Raw genomic sequence first — 25,809 nt, forward strand, 5'->3', positions numbered from 1 at the left:
ACTGCTCTAACACAGAACGTTCGCCACCTAGTATCCAACTTTGCCCACAAAGTCACAGGCCATAAACCCAGAACAACGAACCGACGGGCACTTATTATCAACCGAGAGAAACGGCAGCGTCAGGCGATCTTTACACACACAGCCTGGGGATCGGCGTGATCCATCGTGGCTATAAAACTGTTGGCCGGTGCATCTTTGAACCTTAAAGTTAACAGACCAACGAGAACATCCATAAACAGAGACATAAACCAAGTCAAATGGAGACCGGTTCATGAGTCACTTTAACTCCTCGTGTTTACCATATTGTGATTGCCTTTTTTTTTTTTTTTTTTTTTAAATGCCTGGGTTGTTGTCGTGATAGAGCTGAAATGCATCAATGTTGGTGATTCCAAAAGCCATAGAGGACTTGAACGTTATGAAGTCCATAAAGCCCACTGTGTTGCAGCAGGCGCCTGCTGATATGGCTTTTCTGTCCGCTCGCCTCTGAATTAAGAAAAATCCTCCCTGCGACAACATTTCGCCGACCAGGAACACATCTGTCTTTTCCAGGCGTGGGCCTGCTGTGTCCGCTCACTGTCTGGCAGATACCTCTGTGTCCCGTCGCCGCAGGCTTAATCCAGTGGGGCGACTCCATGAATCCCCAAAATTCACCACTGAAAACTGTCCAACATAATGTAGCGTCTCTCTGCAGCTGCACCCAGAAAATCTGATTTGTCTCAGGGACTCGTGAAGATTCAACTTTATGTAGCACATCAGTGTGAGAGTGTGATACTCTTACTGTTAGTTCGGTTTGACAATGAGTTATTCTCACGCCGACACACTTGCTTCCGTTCCATACTTCACACTAATTCTTACAAGTTTCTGTATCGTTTCCACTGTTAAAGTGATATTACACCACTATCTATTTTAATGGATGAAATAACACCTCAGTATTTCAACTATTTTCAAAGATTGTTTCTTTCTCCCCATCCGTCCATCCATCGCCTACCGCTTAATCCACTTAAGGGTCGCACGTCAATCCCAGCTGACATTGGGCGAGAGGCGGGGTTCACCCTGGACAGGTCGCCGGCCTATCGCAGGGCGTTTCTTGAGTAGATTTGTTTGGTTTTTTTAAATTCCAAAGATGCTAAAAACACATAGCAGACGGAAAGAGCAGCTGCAGTCGGGTGATAATTGTCTCCGGGTTCGTCAATATGAGCAATGTTGTCAATTTAATCCGCTCTCCATATAGGAATACTGATTACAGCAACTTTAATAATTTTTAACCTGGGACCTCCAGCAAGGGAAGCTGGTTGGTTCCTGGGCCTGCACCTTGCCATGCTGACGCATGCACTCTGCCGTCTTAATGGACACTTGGAGGTGACAAGGTGCACACACGATGCAGTGTTTGGAAGGTGGAGGTCAGAGGTCATTTCGGGGGGCCCAACAGCAAATTTGTGCCCCAGGGGGCCCATAAAAGTTTGATCCATCCGTGCTGACTTGTCAGGCCCGAGTCCTCCATCACCACATCCATCTCCAAGGCCCATGTTACCAAGGGATGAACGTAATAAACATCTTCATTAGTTGCGTCCCCTTGCATTGTGGATTGAGGGCGTGTCTGAACATTTTATCGGCTTCTGCAGGACGGTGGGTCGGGGAGACAGTCGGAGAAGCACCGCGGTAAATCGAGTGACACCATGTAGAGCTGGTGCAGCACTGACTATTTATCCCCGCTGAGAAAAAGAACAAGTTGTTGTTGTTGTTCTTGTTTTTGTTGCAAGTAATTTCATCAGCCTAAGACAAAAATGAAGACGAATCCACAATTTAACTACGTGCAGATAAACACAATTCAACAAGCCACCGCAGCTCATAGGAAAATAATACAGGAAATTAAGGACATGAACCACATTTATACACATTTATATTCGTCCTACCGTGGAGTCATTGTGGGTGAAGTCTTCTAAATTTGCCGGTGAACATGACAAAAGGAACCTTGGAGCCTTCATCCTGCTCCACCTTTTGATATTTTTATGGTTTGACTCTTGCAGCCCATCAGGGTCCTTTTTTACACTCAGTGTTTTGTTCGAGGAGATTTCTCCCTTCGGTTTGCTGTCTGTAAGGTCCTTGTTCCATCGTATCCTGTATTATTCTTCAACCCGTTCATGATTTGTGTGTTGAATGGATGATCAGAGTGTTTCAATAGGGCAACACGCCGCGCGGTGCATGTTTCACTGCTCTCCATGACCCTTCAGCCCGCAAATGGAGCACACCGTGTAATATCACACAAAGGCGTAATGCTGCTTTCCCATTGATAACATTGGACCGAGAAAGCATACAGTTACACACGAGATGCAACCTGCACAATTATTTCGCCTCTTTTTTCTTTGTTGGACTCAGGCAGAGCACAAGTACTTCAAATTATGTCCTCTAGTGTATTGTACCTGGGTGAATGTACGCTGTTGATTAAGTAGACAAACATGTTAATCCTTGCATAACAGTGTTTCATACTCCTTCAGTGCTAAATTGATGCCCTATATATTAAATATTATCCCAATAAGCCAATAAGACTTCACAAACAGGATGCAGGACACATGCTATATCAAAATGTACTCCTTCGTTTTCGACCGACCTGCTCCCTTTGGGTTTTGATAATCGGAAGTGCAGCAGGCTAATGGTGACAGATTTCAAGCCCTGGCTGCAGCGACGATGCTGACCCTTTAGACCGACGAGACCAAACACCGGATCTGTGCTGGTGTGTGAATCAGTGCGTGTGCGATAATGGGAGAGAATAATGGACATGGGAGGAGGAAAAAACTGTCACAACATTTAATAGGAGACATTTGCAGGAGACAAGATTCACTCTTAGACACACACACACACACACACACACCCCTCTGCTAATGTAAGAGGCCTTTTATGTGAGATAGGTCAATCTATCAGAGAGGTTATTTTATATGTCTGATATATATATATATTTTTCATTTTGTCTGTCTTTTTTATATTTATAAACAAGGTGGAGTATTTAAAGCAACACTTCCAGTCTTATAAATAAAGACAGTAAATACAGAAATATTATTAAAAAAATATGAACTGTAAATATAGATTGCTTTCTAGGGGGTTAATGAATTTATCAAAAGGTACATATTTAATATCATAATATCTGACACACTCAACCAAGCTCCAAAAAAAGGGAAGGCAGTGGGCTGAAAAGGAGCAAACGATCAAAAACAACACACTGATGGGCTACAATTTTTCCATATTTACTGCACCAAAAGCCTGGTGACGTTTCAAGCTCCGCTGCTGTTCATCGAACTGATATCACAGTGCACGGCACCATCATACATCACGTGTACACAATAAGGTCACACGGACATATAGGCTCTGATAACAGAGAGCGTAGAGAAAGAACGAATGCAGATAAGTTTACACATATGTTCATATATATACAAAAATAGACATGCATAATATACATTATTGAAATTTATATTTATGAGTACAAAAATCAAAAACAATGTTTCATTCACATACCAAAGATATATATTTACAAAAAGATTAGAATACATTACAATAACTGACTAGTTATAATAACACTATCCTATGACGTAAAGTGCAATATTATCAGACCAACAGTACAGAGACCAAAAAAAATTAAAAAGCATATAGAGCTCACATGAGCAGGTTTCGCAAAAGGGCTGCATTTCCTCAATAAGGCCTTAATATGATAAAGTGTTTAAAGTCTGAATCCACGATACTGTATTTCTTTAATAGTTCGAAATATCGAACCGAGTGTTGATGCCAAAACACACTAATGGGACGAGGTTTTTGCGTCTTTCAGCTCATTCGGTTTTTTCATGACCCGCAGCTGTGCTGTTTACCGCCAGCTCTCATCAGCTCTGCACAAAGATCAGCACACAGACAAGCTGAGTAACCGACAGGTGAAGAAATGTCGAGCTACTCCCCTCAGGAGTTGGTTTTACGCCAGCCAGTTGCTACCTCCGCCCGTGTCTGTTTGTTGGTGTATTCGTCAGCAGGATTATGCAAAAACAAACGAAACCTATTTCCGCCGAACCTGGTGGCGGGATGGGGCCCGGGAACTGGGAGGAACACATTTCATTTTGGCGGGGACGCGGACTAAGCGGCGGATCCAGGAAACATTTTCTCGTCACTTTCTTTAACAAACAGCATTTTCAATAATTCTTCCTTCTTGGTTTTGAAAATCGGGCACATTAAGTGGGCTGATGTCAGCGAGTGTTTACGATTTTGGTGCGTATCCATGTGTTCTGATTCCCCCAAATGATTCGTCCTGTGAGTTATTTGTTCTTCTAGTTAACACATTTTGTGGTGCAATATAATACTGTGTTGAGTTTATTTCTCTTGACGGGACACACACACAGTAAAGACTGAAATATATGTATCATTAGTTTTGATGTGAAATGTTTTGGACTATGTTTTATGATGAAGGCACATTTGAAGTTATCAGACCAGTTCCTTTTTTCTTTTGTATTTCTGAAGACTAGAACATTAGCGTTCGGCCTTGGCGGAGGGATGCGCCCGACTAAATGCCGCTCTTGTTCCTTCTTTTATTCATTTGCGTAACCATATTTTACGTCGTTCGTGACTCATTGATTTCTTATTATGCCTTGTACCCTGCTGTCTTTAAATGTCAGTAGAGAGGAAAAAATTCTTAACAATCTTAATTTTTCTTTTTGACTCATTCCTCTGTTTTCTGTGTTCTGCTGCTGTGATTTGTAATTTATTTTTGGAACCGTACAGCCACACATTGATTCCTTTCTAATAAATCGTGGAAGCAGCTGGTGAAGCCTTGTGTTTTTACTGTGCATCCGGTTCCATCATCATCACTCACTCAGTAAAGCTTTGTTTCATTGCCTCTGTAAGGAATATGACCATGGCAGCTGTCTCTGCCGCACAGTCGGTGAGTAAAGCTGTGCTCTCCCGCGTGTAGAAGTTTCAACCGCAAAGACAAACACGCCGGAGGTCTTCGTCACGGATGAAGGCGGAGCAGGAAGGAGAAAATCAATAGGGCAAAAATGTTGTTTGATGAACTGACTGTCTGAGGTATGAAGGCCCTCACTTTCATTTGAAGCTGGTCCCTCCCACCGTAGCTCACTCCTCTTCCCCGCGATGAGACTCAGGGATGTCAGCCTCTATCTGACTTGCGTCTAATCCCGCCAGACCTATTAGATCGGCAAAGGAGTCATACGTAGCGTGGTGCAGATCAGAGAACACGGCGGAACCCATTTTTGAGGCTTCGCTGCTCACCAGCGATAGTCCTGGCCGGTCTGCGTTGTAAGTGCAGTGACATCAATATTCAGTACAAAGCTGCATGCTGTAAGAAATGACAGGGAAGAAACCAATTACTGCGATGTACATTGTGTGGTATCAATGTATTATATCTTGTGGAAAAAACACCTTAGGCTTGGACTAATATCTCATTTTACCAATGTGCCAGACTTCTGGTCCATCCATGAATGCTGAAGATTTAAAGAGGCGACAGAAGTGTGCCCCTAGAGGTTCCAGGTGGTATTATTATTTGGTTACTGTCGTAAAGACGCTGCAGTAGCAAGACGCAGGTACCTTTCCCCAGAACTCCTGAGGAAGTGGTCAAGACGGAGGAGGAGAAAGAAGTATATGCACACTTGAAGCTGGTACTTCCAGCGGCAGCATTGGCATCATGGCTAAATCAATGGCAGCAGCCTGGCTGCTGTCCAGAAGGGGGATTCTTTTCCTCTGGCTTGGGTTGAGCTGTTTTTGTGAATTAGGGCTGTTCCACCATCTGCCCTTTGTATCACTGGAGGTTGATACCAGGAGAACGCTATCCAAAGGTGTAAATCAGGTCGTCATTACACGGTGCAATCAGGTTTAGCATCATAATGACAAGTTTATGCCAAAAGGTTGTCCAAATTCATTATATTTCATTCACAAATTTTGCATGTGCTGACTTACACAACCACTTACAAAGTAAAATAATAATAATTCATTTTCAAAGCACTCAAGGACACCCAGCAGTTAAAACAAGCATTACCACATATTGCGTCTCTTCAGCCTGTGACAGTCAGTAATAACCTCTGCCTGATTTCGCTCTAAATGTGTTTTTCCGCACTTGATTGCATAACAGCTCCTCCATGACTTTCACAATGCCGTTTTTCCATTTTTCTTTCTTTCCCTGCCAGTGCACAATGGCCGATGATGACTGTCGCATGTTTGCCACTCAGGGGGGGGGGGGGGGGGAGTTAGAGTCGTGACTTGAACACATGAGGTCGGGGGTGGGTCACGTTTAGTCTCCCGATGGCTTGATCAACATGTTTTCCAGGCCATCGCCGCACCGTGACAGTTGCTCGTTCCACATCAGCCCGGCGCTCCAACCTGTTGCCCCAAAATTGGCTTTTCTTTTCTCCACCAACAATTATTTTCTGGTTGCATCCCAGTTGTGAATTCTTTTTGAGGTATAAACCATAAAAAAAAAAGACAGCTTCCCTTGTCCGATCCTTGCTGGGGCTCTTTGTCACACGACTACCCTTCATTTCATTCCCCATTCTTGTGTGAACACGCAGTTTGTTGCATGTAACTGGAAAGTTGCCCCACAAATCAGTCAGTTGCAGACCATGGCAGAAAAGGCTTGTATGTCAACAGTCTACAAATCTAGTAACAAATCCTCTCCGGCCTCACAGATCGACACATAAAATCAACCCATTTACGTACAACGAGCCTCATTTATGTATGGGCGGCATATTATGTATGACACAGAATCACAATGATTGAATAAAGGGACTGTAGATGTTTGATAGTGGATCAATAGTGTGGTCTGCAAGCCTAGATAATGAACATCACCTCCAGATTTACATATATAAGTTGTTTTTTTATCTAAAGAGAGTACTATGGATAGAAAAAAATGTCTAGTGTTTGTTTGAGTCCTGACATGGCCTGATCGCGACAGTCTGATTAATGGTCATCATGGTTTTTTTTAGCAATGGTGTGTGTATGACTCAGAACCATGTGGGGCCATGTGACTTTGGGTGAAGCTAAATGTATCTTTGTGAAAATAAATTATATTTATATATATTACAGCCAACGTGCTTCAAAGACAGCAGTCATACGAATTTGTCCCAGAAATAAATAAAAAACTATTTCCCGGCAGAACCAATGGGGAAACTGAACTTGAGCCTAAGACAGGTGGTGGATCACCACAACACAAACAGCTGCTATCTGACCCCAGATCATTTCTGCTACCCTGGGGTTATTGATGATGATATCATACATTATTGGCTATGAAGATATTGCCATAGCAGCCTTTAGTATCCAATAATGGAACAGCAGTACCAACACACATCCGTCCCCACAGAAGGAATTCTGTCATTCTGCCTTCGTCACTTCGCTGCAGCTCCTCCACCTCTTCGTCCTTTCTCTTTCTCCACTGTTTATTCCCTTCTCCTCCCTCCGTCCAAGCTTCTTTTTCTTACCACCGTCACACTTCTCCTCCCACTGTTTGTTCTTTTTATTCTTTATTCTCCGATGACTCGTTGCATCCTATTTCCGTGCCCCAGTCGAGCCACCCCGCGGATAAAACACATCTGTGCCTTTGGTCGCTTTCCGGCTGATGGCTCACACAGGCAGACGTGCAATTACACACACTCATCTACAGTCACCGACACATACACAAACCATAGCAAGTGACTCCCAACGGAATGCCGTCCAGCGGATTATTGGTTACAGCAGAAGTGAGTCACTGCAGTTCATGAAAATATTATGCACGCTATACACATACATATTGCTTTATGGTCATGCAGAAGGGAGACGCGCGTACATTTGTGATATGCTGCATGCTGGAAATGAAAATCTGTTCTTTGGATGCACACATCTCCTCCCCTCAGAGTTTGCTCTTTTATTTTTACTTATCAGTGAATCAATTAGTAAATGCTATTTATTTTTCAAGGTCCATTTATCTTCAGAAATGGAATATAACATGTATAATTGTGTTTTCATTACAGTATAATCACCAGTTGTTACCCCGCGAATGAGCCCTTCATATCGACCTCGTGCAGCGGGGCCCCCTCCACGGAGTCTGCCACGCTGCACCACCATGTTTCTACGGTGGCCCAGGATTGGCAAACCAAACACAACGCTGATTAAGAGCGGATTAAGAATGACCAGCGCCATCTTGGTTTTCTGAAAGCTGCAAGTAAACCATATTTGGAGGAGCAGGGGATGGGTCTGACTGAGAGCTCGAAGACACTGCACGTCCACCTACACATGCGGCCTGCACCCATTGGACTGTACTAGCTGCCAATCGCACTGTATCCATGTCCACAGTGCATCCACTGCTTTAAGGTCTTTTTGACCCTAATTGGGACCCTAATTTACAAAATGAACATCATGCTGTTTTGAATAAGACTTTAAAACTAGAGATTGAGACCATAAGCACTTTATAAATCAAGTCAGAGTCATTTTCTCATAGACTACTAAAGAAACTGACTTCATCTTGCAACCAGTGGAGCGCCCTCTGCTGGTCATTCAAGAGAAGACAGGTTTTGTGCTTCACTTTGCCAACACGGCCGTGTCCATTTCTATATACAGTCCATGATTTTTTCTCTACTTGAACATTCTCCTATAACGGGGCGGGGGCGAGGGTTATTTCGTTGTTTGCAATGTGCAACCTCACAACTAGATGCCGCTAAATCCTCCACATCCTGAACCTTCAATTCCTTTCTGATGCTGTTTCTCTTTTGTGTTCGTCTCGCTCGCTAATATTGTTAAGGTACTCCCTCGGGGCACAGGAGCACAGGAAGCCTGAATCAGCTCCGGACTGTCCTCCTTCATTAGGAGAGTACAACATCACTACTTTATTGATCCTTCTCTTTAACCTTTGCCTCATTTGATCGCTTACATTGTTATCTGTCCATCCATTTGTTTCTTCTTCAATTCTCTCTGTGTTTGTCTGCCATTTCTCTCTTTGTCGTTTTCCCTCACCCTTCCCCGCCCTCCACTGTATGGACCCATGATGACCACATATTGTCATTTCGCTGTCTTCACCCCCTGCTCTTTCTTATCTATGTGCTATCCTTTTTTTCCCCTCCTAATTGACCATTTTCCCTACTCTGTCTTTCCCTCATAGATTTACAGTTATAATAGTAACTGAGGCAACACCCTGATTCTGGGTCACCTTGCTGTGACCCCTCTCTCCTGTCTGCTGTGAGAGGAGCATGACTCCACTGACTTCATTTCTATTTCAGGGCCTCACGTCACGTGGCAGTGCCCAAGAGGGGCACTTTCTCCATTGTGAAAATGTCTTTCACTCACAAAAAAATCACGCGAGCAATGTTAATAAATCGGAAGCCTCGCAATTTACAGCTATACGAGACATGAGATGAGATCATCCTCTGTTGAGCCCGACGTGGGACATTTGGTTATCAGAGCAGCCCAAAGACAGGGTGACTAAAGGTCAAATAAGAATAGAATGAAAAAGAACAAAATCAGATAATATAAGATGGAATTAAATTAAATAGAACAATATAAAAAACAATTACACTCAGGACACACATTTACAGGAGTTCACACACTAGTTACTGCATGTGCTTGAACTAGTCGTGCAATACCCTCTCAAAGTGACACAGTATATATCATATCATATCATAATAATGAAACAATAATTACAGTTAAAGCAACGATTTAAATCTAATGTATAGGTTAAACTCTATAGAAGCAATTGAAAAGGTTCAGAGAAGAACTACGCAAAATTATTGCCCGGAGGAAAGGTTAAGAAAGTAGAAATTTCATTACATTACATTCATTTAGCAGACGCTTTTGTCCAAAGCAACTTATAATAAGTGCATTCAACCATGAAGTTATTGCCCCAAAGGAAGAATCGGTAGAGTAAATAATACTTTATCAAATAGGCAAAAACAGCTTCAAGTGCAATAAGTGTATTGCGGTACATTTTTTGGTATGTTTTTTGTCTCGTACCAGAATTGTTTTTGTCAAAATTTTCATCACATTAAACAGCAGCAACAACAACAACATCATTATAATATGAGAAAATGGCAAGTTAACAAGACAGTAACCTGCGGCACAAGGCTTTACCGACCACCGGGAGCCGGGAAGTACGGACATGAATATATGAATATATGTAGTGTGGAAATACACAGACTTTTCAAATTCACTGAAGCAATTGGGGGGGGGGCGACACACACACACACACACACACACACACACACACACACACACTGTGAAACGCTTATTAGACTGTAGTAATTATGTGAGTTGAATGATTTTATTACACTGCCTCGGATGACTTCTGATGCTAAAAACCTTTTTAACAGATATCTGAATCACAATAATTGGTTCTCGGCATTCTGCGGTTAATTGCAAAGATGTAGAGGTCAAGGATGCCGCCAACATCACGAGCCAACAGAATGTAACATATCGGCAGCTGCCTCACCCTGTGTAACACAGATGAAACCGGAGAAATTATGTCTGCGGCGATGTTTACATGCTGTGAGAGGAAAAGCCACTAAATGTAAGATGGCTTTTTGTGAACTGCTTTTACATTTTTCACAACAGATGGCAATGAAGGGCACATCTGCAGGCACTTCAGAGATGATTTACTTCTTATGGTTTGTGTGTGCGTGTGTGTGTGTGTGTGTGTGAGTGTATGCGCACATGTGTATGTTGGTTTTTGTTGTTGATTTACATCATGTTCCAGAGATCGCAGCTTTCAGGTCGGCCCCAGGAGGGCGAGGGGAGGTGGAGATGGCACAGAAGAAGAAAAAAACAATATTTGTGGCCAGCAAGCAAGGGCGATAAGGGGGGTCCAAGAAAAGGAGGAAGGGAGGGGCGGGTGGCACGAGGACAGTGGACTGAAATAAGCAGAATCCTCTTGGGGGTGTAAGAATGAGAAGGAGAGAGACAGTGACAGGTAGCTGTTGTGTCAGTCTGAAGAGGACTTGTCTTCTGTCTGACCTTTGTCGGATGAATTCCCACCCCTCCACCCTCCACCCTCTCCCTCTCGCATCTCATCCAACCTTAAGAAAGAGTTTCCATGCGGCTCCCCCTAGCTTTAAATTGTATATCCCACGCCTCTTTTCTCACATAAATATTGGTGAGCAAGTGTAACTTCTCTGACCTCTTGCGCAGCTGCCCTCCACTGGCGACTTGGCAATTTAGTAATAATGTGCTCATTCGACTGTTGCTGTCAACTGCTGTGAATAAAAAATTAAAAAAAATCAGCCATTGCCCAAGAGAGCAAGACATTTAAATCGGTCGAAACGGACTCCGTGACATGCATCTCTCAGAGATAAGGAATAGTCGGGGCACTGTCTCAGACGACTGTCAAATGCCAAGGATGGATTCCCTCGTGGGAAAGTATTTAAAGCAGAAGCAAACTGGATGAGAGTCATTGTCTATTACGATATCATCAGATCAGGAGCATAATTTAAAGCATTATGTTAATTAAACATTTTCCCCTTCTGGCTATAGCCAGCCATATATAGTCACCCATGGCAATACTGCCATCAATAAACAATCAGCCCACACCCTGTTAGCCATCTTTAACATTTTGTATTCAGTGCCAAACCTGGGCACATATATGTTTCAAACTTCAGTGCCATCAGTGCCAGATCCGTCTGCATAGTAGAGTAGGAACAACATGTCGCATTTAGGAATCACAAGTGCATTTTAATATTGAAGATTGTTGATGAGTACATCTGCCCCCTCTCTTTAATTGTTTATGACAGAAACAGATTCAAGGTGAAACAAACCTCTTTTGGTCTCTCCCCCCGACCACTTTCCTTCATCTGCTGTGTAAAATGTAGACTGGTGGATGTAGCAATGCTGCTCTCTGTGGGACAAGCTATGCAACTACAAATTATGATATGAATGAAATTACTCATATCCAAGAAGTATTAAGTCTCCAAAAAAAATGAGGCGAGGAGAGATTTTTATATTTTGGATTTTGTGAAAAAAGTCAAACGTGAAGAATGTTTCAATGTTGAGAATAATGAATGAATACAATCAGATCAGTTATTAGTAGTTTTTAAATTTTGCATTAACCGAATAAGGTCGAAATGTCAAGAAAATGTTGAAATGTGGAGCATAAAGTCGAACTAGATTAGAGGAAGATTTTAATTCATTCATATTTCGCATATTGAGAATAAAGTCAAAATTATAAAATAAAATAAAAACTTGAAATTTTTAAAGTCGAAGGATATATCCAAAAAATGTTGTTAATGCAACTTTAGTCTCGATATTAGTTTTTTTTTCTCATTCAATATGGCCGTAATACTCGTATATCACTCGTATACACGCATATTAAAACTTTTTCATACACTGTCCATTACGCTTGTAGTGCACCTGACACTCTCGCGATACGTCAAAGTCTCGCGATACCACGCGCATCCCAGTGGAGCCAAACTGGAGGGATTCGACTCGGTGAGTAGCGACCGAGCTAACGAGACTACTAGCGACGAGGGCAGATCGCGTCTCTGCTCCACCCGCTCCTCTCCACAGACACAGTCAGCTCGGGAGCCGAAGAACTTATAAAGTTGAGGCTCTAATAAAGTTGAAGACTAGCTTGTTCTCGTCAATGCCGCTAGCTTGTTCTCGTCAATGCCTCTAGCTTGTTCTCGTCAATGCCGCTAGCTTGTTGTCGTCAATGCCGCTAGCTTGTTCTCGTCAATGCTGCTAGCTTGTTGTTAGCATTAGCAACCCTCACGCGTCCAACTTCACCGGTGTAACTTGGCGTCGGTGAACAACACTTCGTGACAGCTGAGCGCGCACAGGCTCACACGAGAGGCTGCTTGAGGTAAACGAGCCGCTTAACATCGCACCGTTTGTTTTGTAGCTGCTGCGTTAGCTTTAGCTATCTGTTATCTGACGTTAACCGTTGGTCCTGCAATCTTCACAATTAAAGGAATAACAACTAAAAAGTTGCATCTCTCTTGTCTTAGTCAACTGACCTTAAGGTCATTGTCGTATCATCTGTCTGCACATTAGCAAGTGAGTGAGAATATGTAGAGATGCGACCGATAATCGATCAGTAATCAGCAACTAAATTAATCGCCAACTATTTTGATAATCGATTAATCGGTTCATTTCGTTTTTATAGCTGTTAAAAAAACGTTCTCTGATTTCAGCTTCTTAAATGTGAATATTTGTCTGGTGTCTTTGCTCCTCTGTGACAGTGAACTGAATATCTTTGGTGTGGGGACAAAACAAAACAAAACATCATCTTGGAGTTTTGGGGAAACACGATCGACATTTTATGGACCAAACATCTAATCGATTAATCGTTCGTTTCGTTGCAAAGCCCTGGCAATGTGGAAGCTGTGTTGTTTGCATCGCTGTAACGTCCCTGACTCTTACACTCTGAACCCTTTCAGTTGAGTGCCGTAACAATGGATCTAGACGACGACACCAGTGTGTTGTCAACCTTGAAGTCCTTCAATTCCTTCATCAGCCTCCCTGAACACCCGCAGAGGCCGTCGGACCACTCGGCGACGGGGAGCGGGATCCTGCACAATCAATACAAGCGCAGCATGGAGGTACACGGACAGTGATGACAGCATCATCAGCAATAAGCTTCACAGAGGTTAACAGACGCTGACTCTGCTCTTTTCCCTTGCAGCTTTTGGAAGCGGCGGAGAAGGTTCAATCGAAGAACCGCTACCTCCAGTTGGACCAGGAGAAGAAGCGGATGGAGATGAGTCACAAGCGAGCTCGGTTTGAACTCGAGAGGGCTGTGTCTGACAACGCACGAGACCTGGAGGTAACTGCACGCACATTTTAGATTCTCACCTTGACTAACAGGTGTTACAGCAAACATCTGTCCGCGGAACATCTTTCTCAAACTCCTTATGTCAAAAGCACGAGGTTGACCGGAACCAGGATCTCGTGGGACGGATAAAAAAGTTGGAGGGAAGAGAGACCGATGCTGCTAAGAACCTATGTGAACAGGTGGAGGCCAGTCGTGCTCTCCGCAAGAACCTGGATGGCCTGAACAAGAAAATTGATGAGCGGGATTCTAGACTTAACACTGCTAATCAGGTATACACACACAGACTCCTGCACACACACATTGTTTTTGCCACTGTGGTCACGTCTCTCACGTCTCTTATCTTAAGTTGGCTCACTTCACTTATCTGTTCCCAGACCATCAGTTCGATGAAGGATGAGATCAGAGAGCTGAAGCAGCAGATGCAAAACAAAGACTCGACAATCTCTGCTCAAACCCTGGAGAACCAGGAGCTGCAGGAACAGCTTGATTTACAGCGCAGGTTAAGACGCATACAGTGACTACCGCTCCTCATGTGAATTCTCAGTGACCTATAGCTGCGTATGATAAACATGTATTCACCACGCCTTTCTAATTAATATTATAACCAGGAAGTATCAGGAAGTCTCTCAGCTTTGCCAAAGTCTCCAAGCTGCCGAGTCCTCCTGCTCAGAGCACGTCATCAAGATAAAGGTATACAGTTATACAGTTACTCTTATTGAACATAAAAAAAATATTTTTGACATTTGTTGAACAAAAAAATATATTGACAAACTCATATATGCAGTAAACAATGCATAAGGACTATGTCTCCAACCCACTTCCTCCACGCTTCCCATCACAACCCTCCTTTGCTTATTTCACAGATGTGTTTTCTTGCATATATCTATCAAACAAGTGTTTTAGCTGCAATGTGACTGTGTGATACTAAAGTGAGGATGCAGAGAAGCCAAATCCAGCGTAGTGTCTCAGTTTGTTTACAAACGGCAGCAAGCAGTAAAATAAGTCAGTATCCTTGTAGACAACCACAAACCTGTATAATTTGGGTATATTTTTTAAACAGTGGCTTTCCACCGAACCCTGAGCTGCATAACATCATTTCTTTTGGATGCGTTCTGATTTTCTTCACTCGCGGCAGGAGTTGGAGAGGCGTCTGGCCTTCCAGGAGGAAGACATCGCGATTGTGAAGACTGTCAAGTTGGAGGTGGCCAGGCTTCCAGATCTGGAGAAGGAGTTGAAGCGCCTCAGAGATGATAACGCCTTTCTAAGGTTAAATCCATATTAAAGTCTTCTAAAAGTTGTTTCTAAAGTTTTCACCAGTAGAATAAAAAGTCTTCAGTTTTCAAGCACTACAGGCTAGTGCAACCCCGAAAGTGCTCAAACAGTGCTCCTTTTTCTGAAAGAACTTCTTGACATTTCAGTGTGGTTGAGGAACATCAATTCCACAGTGGGGTTGTAGAGTGATCAGATTAATACTGTATATGCGTTATCCAATCACCTGCTTTGATCGTGTGCAATCATTTTGTGCGTGTGCATAGATATGATAACCGTAATCCCACTACATGTCTTTTGTGTTAAAAGTGTCGCCGGGAATCAAAAGTATGACATTGCTACATCCGACGCTCTACTCTAAACTTTGAAGTTAATGTTGTGTCCTTGTCTTTGCACCCTTCACTCGGTGCAGGGAGAGCAGAGAGAATTGCAGCCTGCTGAAAGAAGAGGTGGAGGGGCTGAGGAGGAAGCTGGAAAGGATGGAGAAAACCAAGGAAGAGCTTGTCAACATGGAACTGGAGAAAGAGGTAATTAGAGCCTGAAATTTGTAGTCAAGAATTTCTGGATTATGTTTTATATATATATATATTTTATATTTATTTTTGTCCATATTGGGTTACGGTTATAATTTGTAATTTTGACTGACTATTTTAGCTGTATCTTCTTTTTTCTTCTTCAAAAATTTCAGTCATTGTATTGATATTGTTTATAACAACATTATGTACTTCCTGTGCACAGACACATGTAACCTGATTGTTTCCTTCAATTCTTAGCGACTCGCCGAGAAGCTTAAAGCATGGGAAAACCTGGGGCAATCTACTGGTCTCAACATAAGGTCAGAGAGCGTATGAACGTGTGACTGTGAGGGGAAATGAGAGGCAGACCGGTGATGTTTTCCAAAGTTGAATGTATGAGAAACAAAATTGCCACTAGGTAGAGCTGTGGTCTCTCCAAAAGAATGTGTGTTGTCTCTGTGGATTGATTCCACCAGCATTTATCTCTCTTTGTGTGTGTGTGTGCGCGTGTGTTTGTGTTTGTTTTACACCTGCTTCTGTGTGTGTCTCAATGCAGCCAGTCAAAAGTAATGAGAGAATGATTGAATGTTTCCTTGTGAGCAGTGGAGCAGATCTGACAGATTATAAACACTGCAGCCTTCTCCATTGCATGCATGCATGCACACATACATACACACACACACACACGCAAGCACACACCCACGCATGCATGCACACACGCATGCACATCATTTTCTCTATGATTAAGTCTGGCTGGGACGCTATCAGAATATTAAATAGAACACACAGCGTGTGCGTGCGTGCGTGCGTGCGTGCGTGCGTGCGTGCGTGCGACATTGTCTTACCGGGCAGAAAGAATAAAGACACCCTGTGAATTATGGAATGAAATTAAACCTTTCCTTATGCAAAGTTTCATTTTAGTCTTATGTAATGTGTTATGGGACCTGACAGCATTTCATCTTTTTTTTTTACAGTTTTTAAAAGACCCGGGAGGATCATTGGGATATAATGGCAGTGTTACGTCAGTTTGGCACCTATATTAATTCAGTCGGGCTGTCCATCATTTCTCTGAAATTTTAAGCGGGACTAGGTTGTCATCCTGGGTTGATTGAGTTGAAATATGAAAGTCAAGTGTACAGACTGCCATGTCATTGGCTGCTGGCCTGCTGGGGATTAAAAAAAATAAAATGTTGCACATACATCTGGAAACGGGCAGCTTTGTGTGTGATGGTCGTACTGATCAAAAGTAAAGGTTAATGTAGGTTAGAAACAGACTGTATATAAAAATGGAACCAGAAGTCTGTATTCTCTGGAATCACCAGCAGAGGGTGATTCGCTAGTAGCAAATAATAAATCAGTTACTATAGAAGTCTACGAGAAAAATAATCTACTTCGCACTTTATAACGTCATTAAACATTTCCCTGAGGAGCTTATGATTTCAATCTCCAGTATGAAGTCTTTTTCAATACAGCATGATGTTAATTTTGTAAATTATGGTCTCGTGGATACAGCGTGATTGACTGCTCACTGTCCAATCGGTGCATGGTTGCATGTGTAGGTGTGTACGTCTGGTTGCAAAAAGCCAATCAGTGACGTAACCGTGGGTTGCCGCTTGGTTTAAAATAATTAACATTTAGCAACTTGCAAGTTTTGAGTGTTTATTTAATGTTCGACTTATTTGTCAGGTAGTTTATGATGTTTTCTTTTTTCCTCCTGGCATAATACTGTGATGTAGAAGTTATCAGAAAGTTACTGAAAGTTACTCAGACTTTTGATTTAATTAGTATATTTAATCATTTTCTATCACTTGACATTGGGGGTGGTCCACTAAATGCAGAATAGGTAATGGGGCAGTTGTTAATCAGGAGTAAACACATGGGTGCCCTTTGTCTAATGCAGAACCAGGATTGGATTTCTTACCCACCATTGGCGCCGTTTTGTCAGAGGAAAATCAAAAAGCTTTTGGACAGAAGTTTACTCGATGTCCAACAACAATCAATGTGGCTCCCTCGTGGAGCAGACGAGCCTCACAGCCGCCGCCTGAGTCAGCCAGCAGTTGGCTGGTGTTTGTTTCCTTTCTTTCTGTTTCACAGTCTGATAACATAGTGAGAAGTGCCCATGTGGTTGACAATTGAAAAATTGTGAGAAACGGAATGGAAAATATTTTGGTCAAATTTAGGCTGTTGTGTGGAACAAGGACAATATGTGGGGAGATTTTCTGGCAATGTTTTTTTTTTTTCCATTTCACCAGCTTAGACAGAAATCAGCCTTTTTTTGCTACAAGTTTTTCCTTGTGGGAGGAATAGTTTCAGAGCAAAGATGGAGTTGATTGGGATCATACAAGCACGTTTAGGCACTGTTCGAAATACAGTTTGAGGGGTTAATGTATATGTGTGTTTTGATGCTTTCACAATAATACTGTGAGGAGGAGGAGGAGAAGTGGGTTTTGACTCTGATCACAAATCTTTTCCGAAGTTGAGCTCACAACAGTTTAACAAGACTCTGGAGTAAACTCTGTGGTTGGAATCACTTCCCTCCACTCTCTTAAGTACGTTCTCCAAACTAGACTCACAGTGGCCATGCACTGCGCTGACGGCCTGTTTACTCTACACCGCGCCACACCTCGACACATCTCACCCAATGATTTACACAACCTGTTATTTGCAGCACCAACCACCTGAGAAAACTGTCTTTAAAGAAAAGAAAAGAGCACAAAAATAGCAGAACAAAGAAAAAAAACGGCTCTCATAAAAGCTAAGGAGAATTCTAATCCGTCTGTGCTCAGGGCGATGTGGAATTACCTTCTCCGGGTACCGTAGTTATTCCATTGTATGCTTCATGAACTCATATTTTAGTCATGAGATTATTCCTCTACCTAAGGCCCCACCTAGCTGAAGGGGAAGTGGTGATAAATCCCCGCCGCCCAACTTTCACACGGCACAACTCTGGTTTTCCAACCTTGACGTTAACCTTGACTGCTCAGCCTTTTTCCCTCCCCGTACCTAATTTGTCGAATGAGTCAGCAGACTGCGGAGTGTTGGGGCAAAATACCAGATCAGCTCTCAGGATGCCGCCCACAGATCAGATGCTCTGTGAAGACCTGGTTTCCACAAAAAATGACGACCCAATTTACGGCTCGGAGGAACTGCTTCAGCCATCGCACAGCCCAAACAATGAGGAGAATAGCACTGAACCGGTGTCTATCCCCAGTTGGAAATTGTAGACGGTGGAACCCCCTAGTCACATTTCTTGGAAAATGTCCCGAGTGAGCCCATGTAAGAATACAGCAGGGAAATCTCTGGAGGCGAGTGTGTGTCATATCCTGCACATTAGACCGCGTTCGAGTCAAACAGCTGATTTGCGGAATGATATGCTGATTCTCTGCACCGGTGTGAGTTGGCGCAGCAATACATGGCCCAAGTACGCTTTTAACAAAATGTGACTGTTTCTCTGCAGATGACCGTTACATACTGGATTTTGAGTTTGGAGGTCGTGTGGTGCATTTCTGTCCGACTATGTGACCCTCTGTGTAGCTGCCTTCCCATTGTGTTTTTTTGTGTCTTGTTTTATCTGTCAATCTCTCCCACGGAGTGAGTTTGTTTTGTAGAACAGTGACCAGTATTTAGCCGACTCTCCCTCTGTCATCTTTCCCTCTGCTGCTCGTGTTATTTAATTTCCCAGTTCCCCACTGGCCAACTTACAAACGAATATGGAAAGGCTGTCATTTTCAGTTATTGTCTGTCCTTTCTGCTTTCTCAGTTTTATTGATTTTTTTATTTTTATTTTGTGTGTGTGTGTGTGTACACACGTTTATACTAAATGTTCTGCGCTGTGTCTGTCCGTAGGAAGCCAGATGATCTGTCCAGGGAGGTGATTCAGATCCAGCAGAGAGAAATTGCTCTGAAAGAGCAGAACTACTCTCTCAACAGCCGGTAACACACACACACACACACACAAAATCCCTCTCTGTGCCTTCAAACCTTTTTTCTCTCTAACTCTGCCTGCATGCCTCTTTCCCGCCACGTATCTTTTAGAGCGTGTCTCTGAGAAGTCCTTAATTGTCACAAAGTTAATTAAACCGGTCCTGATTCTGATAGCACTCCTGACATTAACCACTGGTGTGTGAGCATGCTATGCGTGGGCGTGCGAGAGATTGTGACCGAGAGTGAGGGAATTCACTAATTAAACTCGTCCCGTTTAGGAAGAGGTGATGACTGCGGGGAGAGGCTGCACGCATGCTCTCGGTATATTCACGCCGCAGCTCGAGTCTGGCTAAGAAAGCTTTCATTAGCTAACAAGCGTCTCTTTCCTGCTGAGCATATTGGGCTCATTATGAAATATTAGAAACGCCAGAAGGCGGAGAGGGGGTGGGTACTGGATGGGGATTGAGAAGAGAGCTCGTGGTATAATTATTGTCCCCTGGTATAATTATTGTCCTTATTGATCGGACTTGGCAAAATCACTGCTGCAAATAATTTCTCAATAGTTGCCTCTGAATTATTTGGTGTTCGGCAGCTAAGTTGTCTGTTGGGGAGTATTATTCTAAATTGGATATGATGAGCACATGCACACTAATCAGACTACTTCCCTCTTTCCCTGACCTCTCACTCCTTTGTTATTAACCTTCACACACACACACAGTCACACACTTTCCATTTATTAATTTCGTGCCACTCTGTCAGTGTGAGGAGTGTGGAGCGCTCACAGGCGGAGCTCCGTGCAGAGCTGTCCCAGCAGCGCAGCAGGACTATGGAGGAGCAGAAGAAGAGGGAGGCCCAGGACGCTCTCGTCCGTCGACTGCAGAAGAGAATACTGTTACTGACAAAGGTGCCTGACCATCAAAACAAAACACATACACACACACACACCTGCAACTATTCACACTTTTAACACTCGGTAGACTCTTGAACCTCAAGGCCAGCACAGAATTCCTAATCTCCCCATTGCCCCTCTATGATTGGTTGATAGCGTCACGTGACGGCTCTCGCTGTCCGTCTTGCTTCCCCTGCTCTGCAGTTCCTGACAAGCCCCCCCCTGTGATATTGATTTCTCAGTGTATGTAATTCCTGAGGTCAACATGCTCGGTCTCTTAGTACACAAATCACACTCACACACGCACGCACACACACACACGAATATAACTAAGCAGAGCCAAAGGCATGCTGGAAATATGACTCGGCCCAAGATTGCTTTGGCAGAGGCTGCATTCAACCATTTGCATTCAGAATGTGTAAATATATAGTTTTTAAATCATCCAGTCACAATGTATTTTGAAAATGATCTGTCGCAGTGGTTAGTGTTGACTTGAATTTGTTCAGGAAATTATTTCTGAACGTCTTTGGACAAATATTCCTAAAGACGCAGCATATTTAGCTTAATGAATAAGTTGAATATATATTAGTATATTTAGTCTTTTATCATCACTTTGATTATGTTTCTTTTTGTATTATTTCCAAGAATACAGCTTACCAGATTTATGGTTGGGTCACAACCAATCAATTTCGATATTTATTATTATTATTATTATTATTATTATTATAATATACCAAAAGTAGCCAGCTATCATTATCGTTACTTTCTGACTAGAAGACTTGTGTGCGTGTTGTAATGACTTGATTTTCAAGATGTAGACATTTAATATATCACACAATAATAAAAGTAGTTAATTGCATTTAATACCTAGCTTCAAAACAGTGAAGAGTAAAACTGTTTTGTTTGAGAAATCACTCAAGCTATGGATTCATTATTAAAAATGTATTCACATATTTAGATTCCCCTTCCACCTGTGGGAATGACTGTAGCAACACACACACACACAGGCTCACAAATCAGTGATGATAATCAAGTTTCTTGTTCAGCTGCACCTTGACAGAACTTCTCAAAGAAGTGGAGATGGAGAATGAATTTCATTTCACTTCACACACACACACAGACTCGCACTTGGATCTTTCGGTGAAATGAATCCCCCCCCTTTCTCTGCCACCAGGCTGTCTCCTCAATTCCACTGTTGCCCCGCTCAAATGTTCTCATATGCTTCAGCGGGACGGACTCGGTGATCCATTAGAGGCACAGTCACATCTTTATGGACTAGAAAAAAACAGCTGACATAAAAGCAATTTGAAAAAAAAAGAAAAGAAAAAAAATAGATGATGAAAACTGTAATGGTAGTTTTATCACTCTGACTTCCTGCTCTGTGATTGTTTTCGAAATGAGCGTCTTATCAGAGGAGAGTCGACAGATTTTTGATTTAGATCAAGGGAAATTCATTGCACGTTAATAGACCGTAAATAGCCCGAGGGGCCCGGCTGCTAAGGATAGGCAGCAAACTCATACATACACACTGACCTCACCTCTAAACGTGTTTTTTACCTTTTAGTATTTACCTCTGTTCCCTCTGTCTTTTGCCTTTTATCGTCTCCTCTCCTTTTCCAAGGTTCTCACAAGGATATACACCACAATGTGATGTAATGTTGCGTGACAAATGAAGCGGCTTCCAGCGCCAAAAGAAATAAAGTTGAATTAAGGAGTTAGTGTTTTTTTTAAAGAACCTGACTCAGCCATCTTAAAATGGATTATGTTGGTTTTGATCTGGCTAATCACAGGCTGAATCTCATTAGGGAAATCGTGGTTTGTTTTCTGATACTACCTCGTGAGCTGAACTGACTGCAGTTCATTATTCATCGAATAATCTTTACATCCAGGAATTACAAGAACTCAACGCCACATCAGCAATCGACTTACAGTGCGTCACGTGGCATTTGTTTTCTTTTTTCTTTTTTATTACCTGACCTTAACCTGAATGTCATATGCTCCTCCACATTAGCCCTGTTAATACGAGACTGCTGAGCTCTTCATAACCTTTAAAAATTCAAGGCCCCTCCTCAGCAGCCTGCTTTGTTTGTGACGTGTTTATATAAAAAGCCTAATTGCCTCAAAATGTGGCCTCCTCAGCTTCACGAGACAGAGTGCACCAGCGCAGTGAAGGAGGAGACGCATCACTTCAACGGTCTTGACTGACGGTGAATTTGCATTAATGACTGTGCTGTTTTTCCGTTTTTTTAAACCGATTAGATTGTTCTCATACGTTACCTAGCAACCATATTTGCCGTGTAACTAAATTAATTAATTGTTGTAATGAATCACTGGTGGGCCGGCTACAGCTCTTGTTTCTTCTAAGCCCCAAAAAAATATTTCTCTGTTTTGTTTTCAATTTTTTGGCACCAGTTCTCGTTGCGCACTTCTCGTCGTAGAGAATCCACTCAAACATCAGAACATGCAGCTGGTTAAGGAGATGACTGGAATTTTTTTATATTAATATTTTTTATATTCAAAATTTACATTTTTTAAAAACTTTTACCAGGTAGCTGGAAGTTCCTGAAAAAGTCCGGAGCAACATTCGCGTTCTCACATACGCCAGATACGCATACTCTTGAAAAGTTTAGGAAACGGTCTGGAAATGGTCTTCTCCTCCACTTCCGATATCTGACTGTTTCTTTTCTTTTTTAACCTCAGTGAGAAAGTAGAAACCAACATGCTGAAAATGCCTTTGATGAAGACTTGGATCGTGCAATCACAACGTCGACTTACATCTTTTACTATTTTCTTTTTTTGGTAGCATTTTCTTTGCAGGAAAAATCTGCCATCTTGCCTGCCCATGTGTTAATGTTATTCCCCCCCTCCACTCTATTTTGCAGTGGCATTATTGCTGCATCCTGGGCTCAGAAGAAATACAAACAAGCCCCACAGCAGAAAGATGATGGGTGCAGCCGGACCAATCTCTAGCGCTGTGGTGGCTATTAGAGACTGCGATCTAAGCAAACAGACTTCTTTTGCTCCATGAGCCCCTGAATGACAGAAGCACCGTCCAAGCGCCCCATAGAATGCAATTATAAATTAAGAACAGGATTTTCAGAGAAAAACAAAAACAACCCCTTTTTTTTAGAAAGACCTCTTCACAAACAAATAATTGATAAAACTGCATTCAGCAGTCAATTTCGGTCTCTCACAGTGTAAACAATTTAAGTGATAGGGGTTTACGGTCTTTGACTGGTGCGCCTCAGTTTGAGGAGGTGTCTCTCAGCTGAATCCGTGTCTCGTCCCAGCAGAAACGCGAGTACTTAAAACCACCGTGGCAACCTCTGAGCGCAATATGACAACGAACGGTTGATTCAGATCAGTCGATTAGACGACTTCTCCCACGTCTGTGGCGTTTAACAAAACACGTGACGGACATTTTCTGCCAAAGTCCCGCCGCACAGAGTGTTCACACGAGGACACTCAAGGCTCATGAATTTAGACACATTTCTACAGTTTTCAACAGATTTAGTGAGGAAGACGCACAGTTTTCGTGCCCGGGAATGTCAAACCTAAAGACACAGACTGACAAAAGACTGGAGAGCTTCTTGGAGATGGGGTGTCAGTCTGAGTGACACTTGTGGAGATGTGGACTTGAGGAGGTTTTGATCCTCTCTTCTCTAAGAGAAGCAGCTACTTTGGAGTGTTGTTGATCTACTGGACGGATTACAGTGTGAGGACCGTGCGGGATTATGGTAGAAGAAAAATTACAAGAGATAACAGATGAAGCAGTGTACTGCATCCTACATTTGCATCTCTGTCACAACTCAGATTTTTTCTATTTATTTATTCCTTATCTTTAGTCTACATGGACATTTGTCTTTGATTATTACATGAGAGATCCAAATGAGACATGACCACAACCCTGAGCTTCTCTTGTCATAGCTTAGATAAGAAAAGCACAGCTTCCTTCGTACTTCGTTTCTATTTCCAAAGGCATTTGCATGTCACATTAACGCATCAAACAACCAGGCGTCGTACAATAGTAACACATCAAAGGGCTTTGATGCTCCCACTTTATTCACGCACTTGCACACAAACATTACATATCTGATTGCAGTAAAATGATGTAATGCCATGGCTTTCTTTCTTGCAGCAGGATTTTGATTTTGTCGAGTTATGTTAATGTGTGTGTTTGCGTGTTACAGGAACGTGATGGAATGCGGGCTATACTGGAGTCTTACGACAGCGAGCTGGCACCTACGGAGTATTCTCCTCAACTCAGCAAGCGGCTCAGGGAGGCAGAGGACATACTGCAGAAGACGCAGAACCACAATGCAGAGATGGAGGTTCGTGTGCACACATACACAAATTCAAAGCCTGTATTCCTGCTACCCCCTTTTATCTTCCAAATAGCCAAGTTTATTGTTAGAAACTGAAATTCAAATCAATTATATATATCAATTATATATATAATTGAGTATAAATGACTGATTTAGGTTGCAGGTCAGCTTAGTTTCCATTCTGTCAACTTGTACTTTGCTCAAAGCTAATGGTGCAGGCTGCCCAGGTGCTCCTGTCTACACAATCTTTACTCTTGCTTAGTGGGCGTCTTGACAGGTATCTGCACTCAACAACTGATAAAGTGATGAAACTGCTCTTGTGGAGCACAGGGGCATCATGAGCAACACTGGAGCGAAATGACGAACGCTGTAGTGTCAAGTGTTTCAGAATGAACGAATAGCACACTTTGGGAGAAAAATGGTCGCACCTACCTCTGATCTGCTCGCCCGCACGGTCTCTGTCAATACTGTAAATCAGTAGGACAATGAGTCATTTTTCACGTTTCTTGTTGTGGAGCTGTAACCCACCTTATCTCTGGCACCTTGTCTTGTCTTGACTTTTCAGACCCAGCTGACCAAAGCGCAGGAGGAGACGGGGACACTCAAGCTGCAGCTACATACAGTAAGTACACACAAACTCCCACATATTTTATTGGAAGTGCTTTTGTCTCTGACATACAGACAATCACAAATGGTTTCCTGACATTGTTTGACATATTTGACCCTAGTTGACTTCCATTCATACACCACCAGTAACTAAAAAGCCCTGAAACAAACTAATGATTAGTCAAATTATCAGAGATTGAAGTCTTATGCATTATCACTTAAAGCTTTAGTGTGTGTAATTATAGATATTTTCTTACATTCAAGCCCATGTTACATTATTTCACATGATGTTGTTGAGCCTATCAGCGGCAGGTAAATCTGTGGATACATCCACTCTTATACTGTTTTTAAAATGAAAATAATGTCAATCTGGTGCCTGTGGACATATTCCTGCTACGGTGGCAGTGATGTGTTATACGTCAGCCAGCAATGATGGGTTTGCCAGAGCTGAAGAGGAGTTCAACCAAAGCAATGGAGGTACAGTCGGCCTCAGAAACGAGTAGTATGGCAGAGAAA

The 25,809-nt window shown here is 42.6% G+C and overlaps 1 protein-coding gene across 4 annotated transcripts in view; it reads left to right on the forward strand.

The window, feature by feature from the left end:
- Positions 1-12,376: 12,376 nt before the first annotated feature.
- Positions 12,377-25,809, forward strand: part of mad1l1 (mitotic arrest deficient 1 like 1) — a 51,904-nt gene continuing 38,471 nt past the window's right edge. Inside the window, exons 1-13 of one of the 4 annotated variants that reach the window (XM_035637501.2) lie at positions 12,377-12,420; positions 13,371-13,532; positions 13,616-13,756; positions 13,855-14,034; positions 14,140-14,264; positions 14,374-14,455; positions 14,901-15,031; positions 15,447-15,561; positions 15,808-15,869; positions 19,396-19,482; positions 20,233-20,377; positions 24,553-24,693; positions 25,253-25,309. In XM_035637501.2, the coding sequence (XP_035493394.1) occupies positions 13,386-13,532; positions 13,616-13,756; positions 13,855-14,034; positions 14,140-14,264; positions 14,374-14,455; positions 14,901-15,031; positions 15,447-15,561; positions 15,808-15,869; positions 19,396-19,482; positions 20,233-20,377; positions 24,553-24,693; positions 25,253-25,309 (1,413 nt within the window). In that variant the 5' untranslated portion in view covers positions 12,377-12,420; positions 13,371-13,385. Of the gene's footprint in view, positions 12,794-13,370; positions 13,533-13,615; positions 13,757-13,854; positions 14,035-14,139; positions 14,265-14,373; positions 14,456-14,900; positions 15,032-15,446; positions 15,562-15,807; positions 15,870-19,395; positions 19,483-20,232; positions 20,378-24,552; positions 24,694-25,252; positions 25,310-25,809 lie in introns of all 4 variants that reach the window. The other 3 variants (XM_035637502.2, XM_035637500.2, XM_035637503.2) reach the window with 3 other exon arrangements.

The sequence above is a fragment of the Scophthalmus maximus genome, chromosome 8, assembly GCF_022379125.1.
Source record: "Scophthalmus maximus strain ysfricsl-2021 chromosome 8, ASM2237912v1, whole genome shotgun sequence".
Lineage (NCBI taxonomy): Eukaryota > Metazoa > Chordata > Actinopteri > Pleuronectiformes > Scophthalmidae > Scophthalmus > Scophthalmus maximus.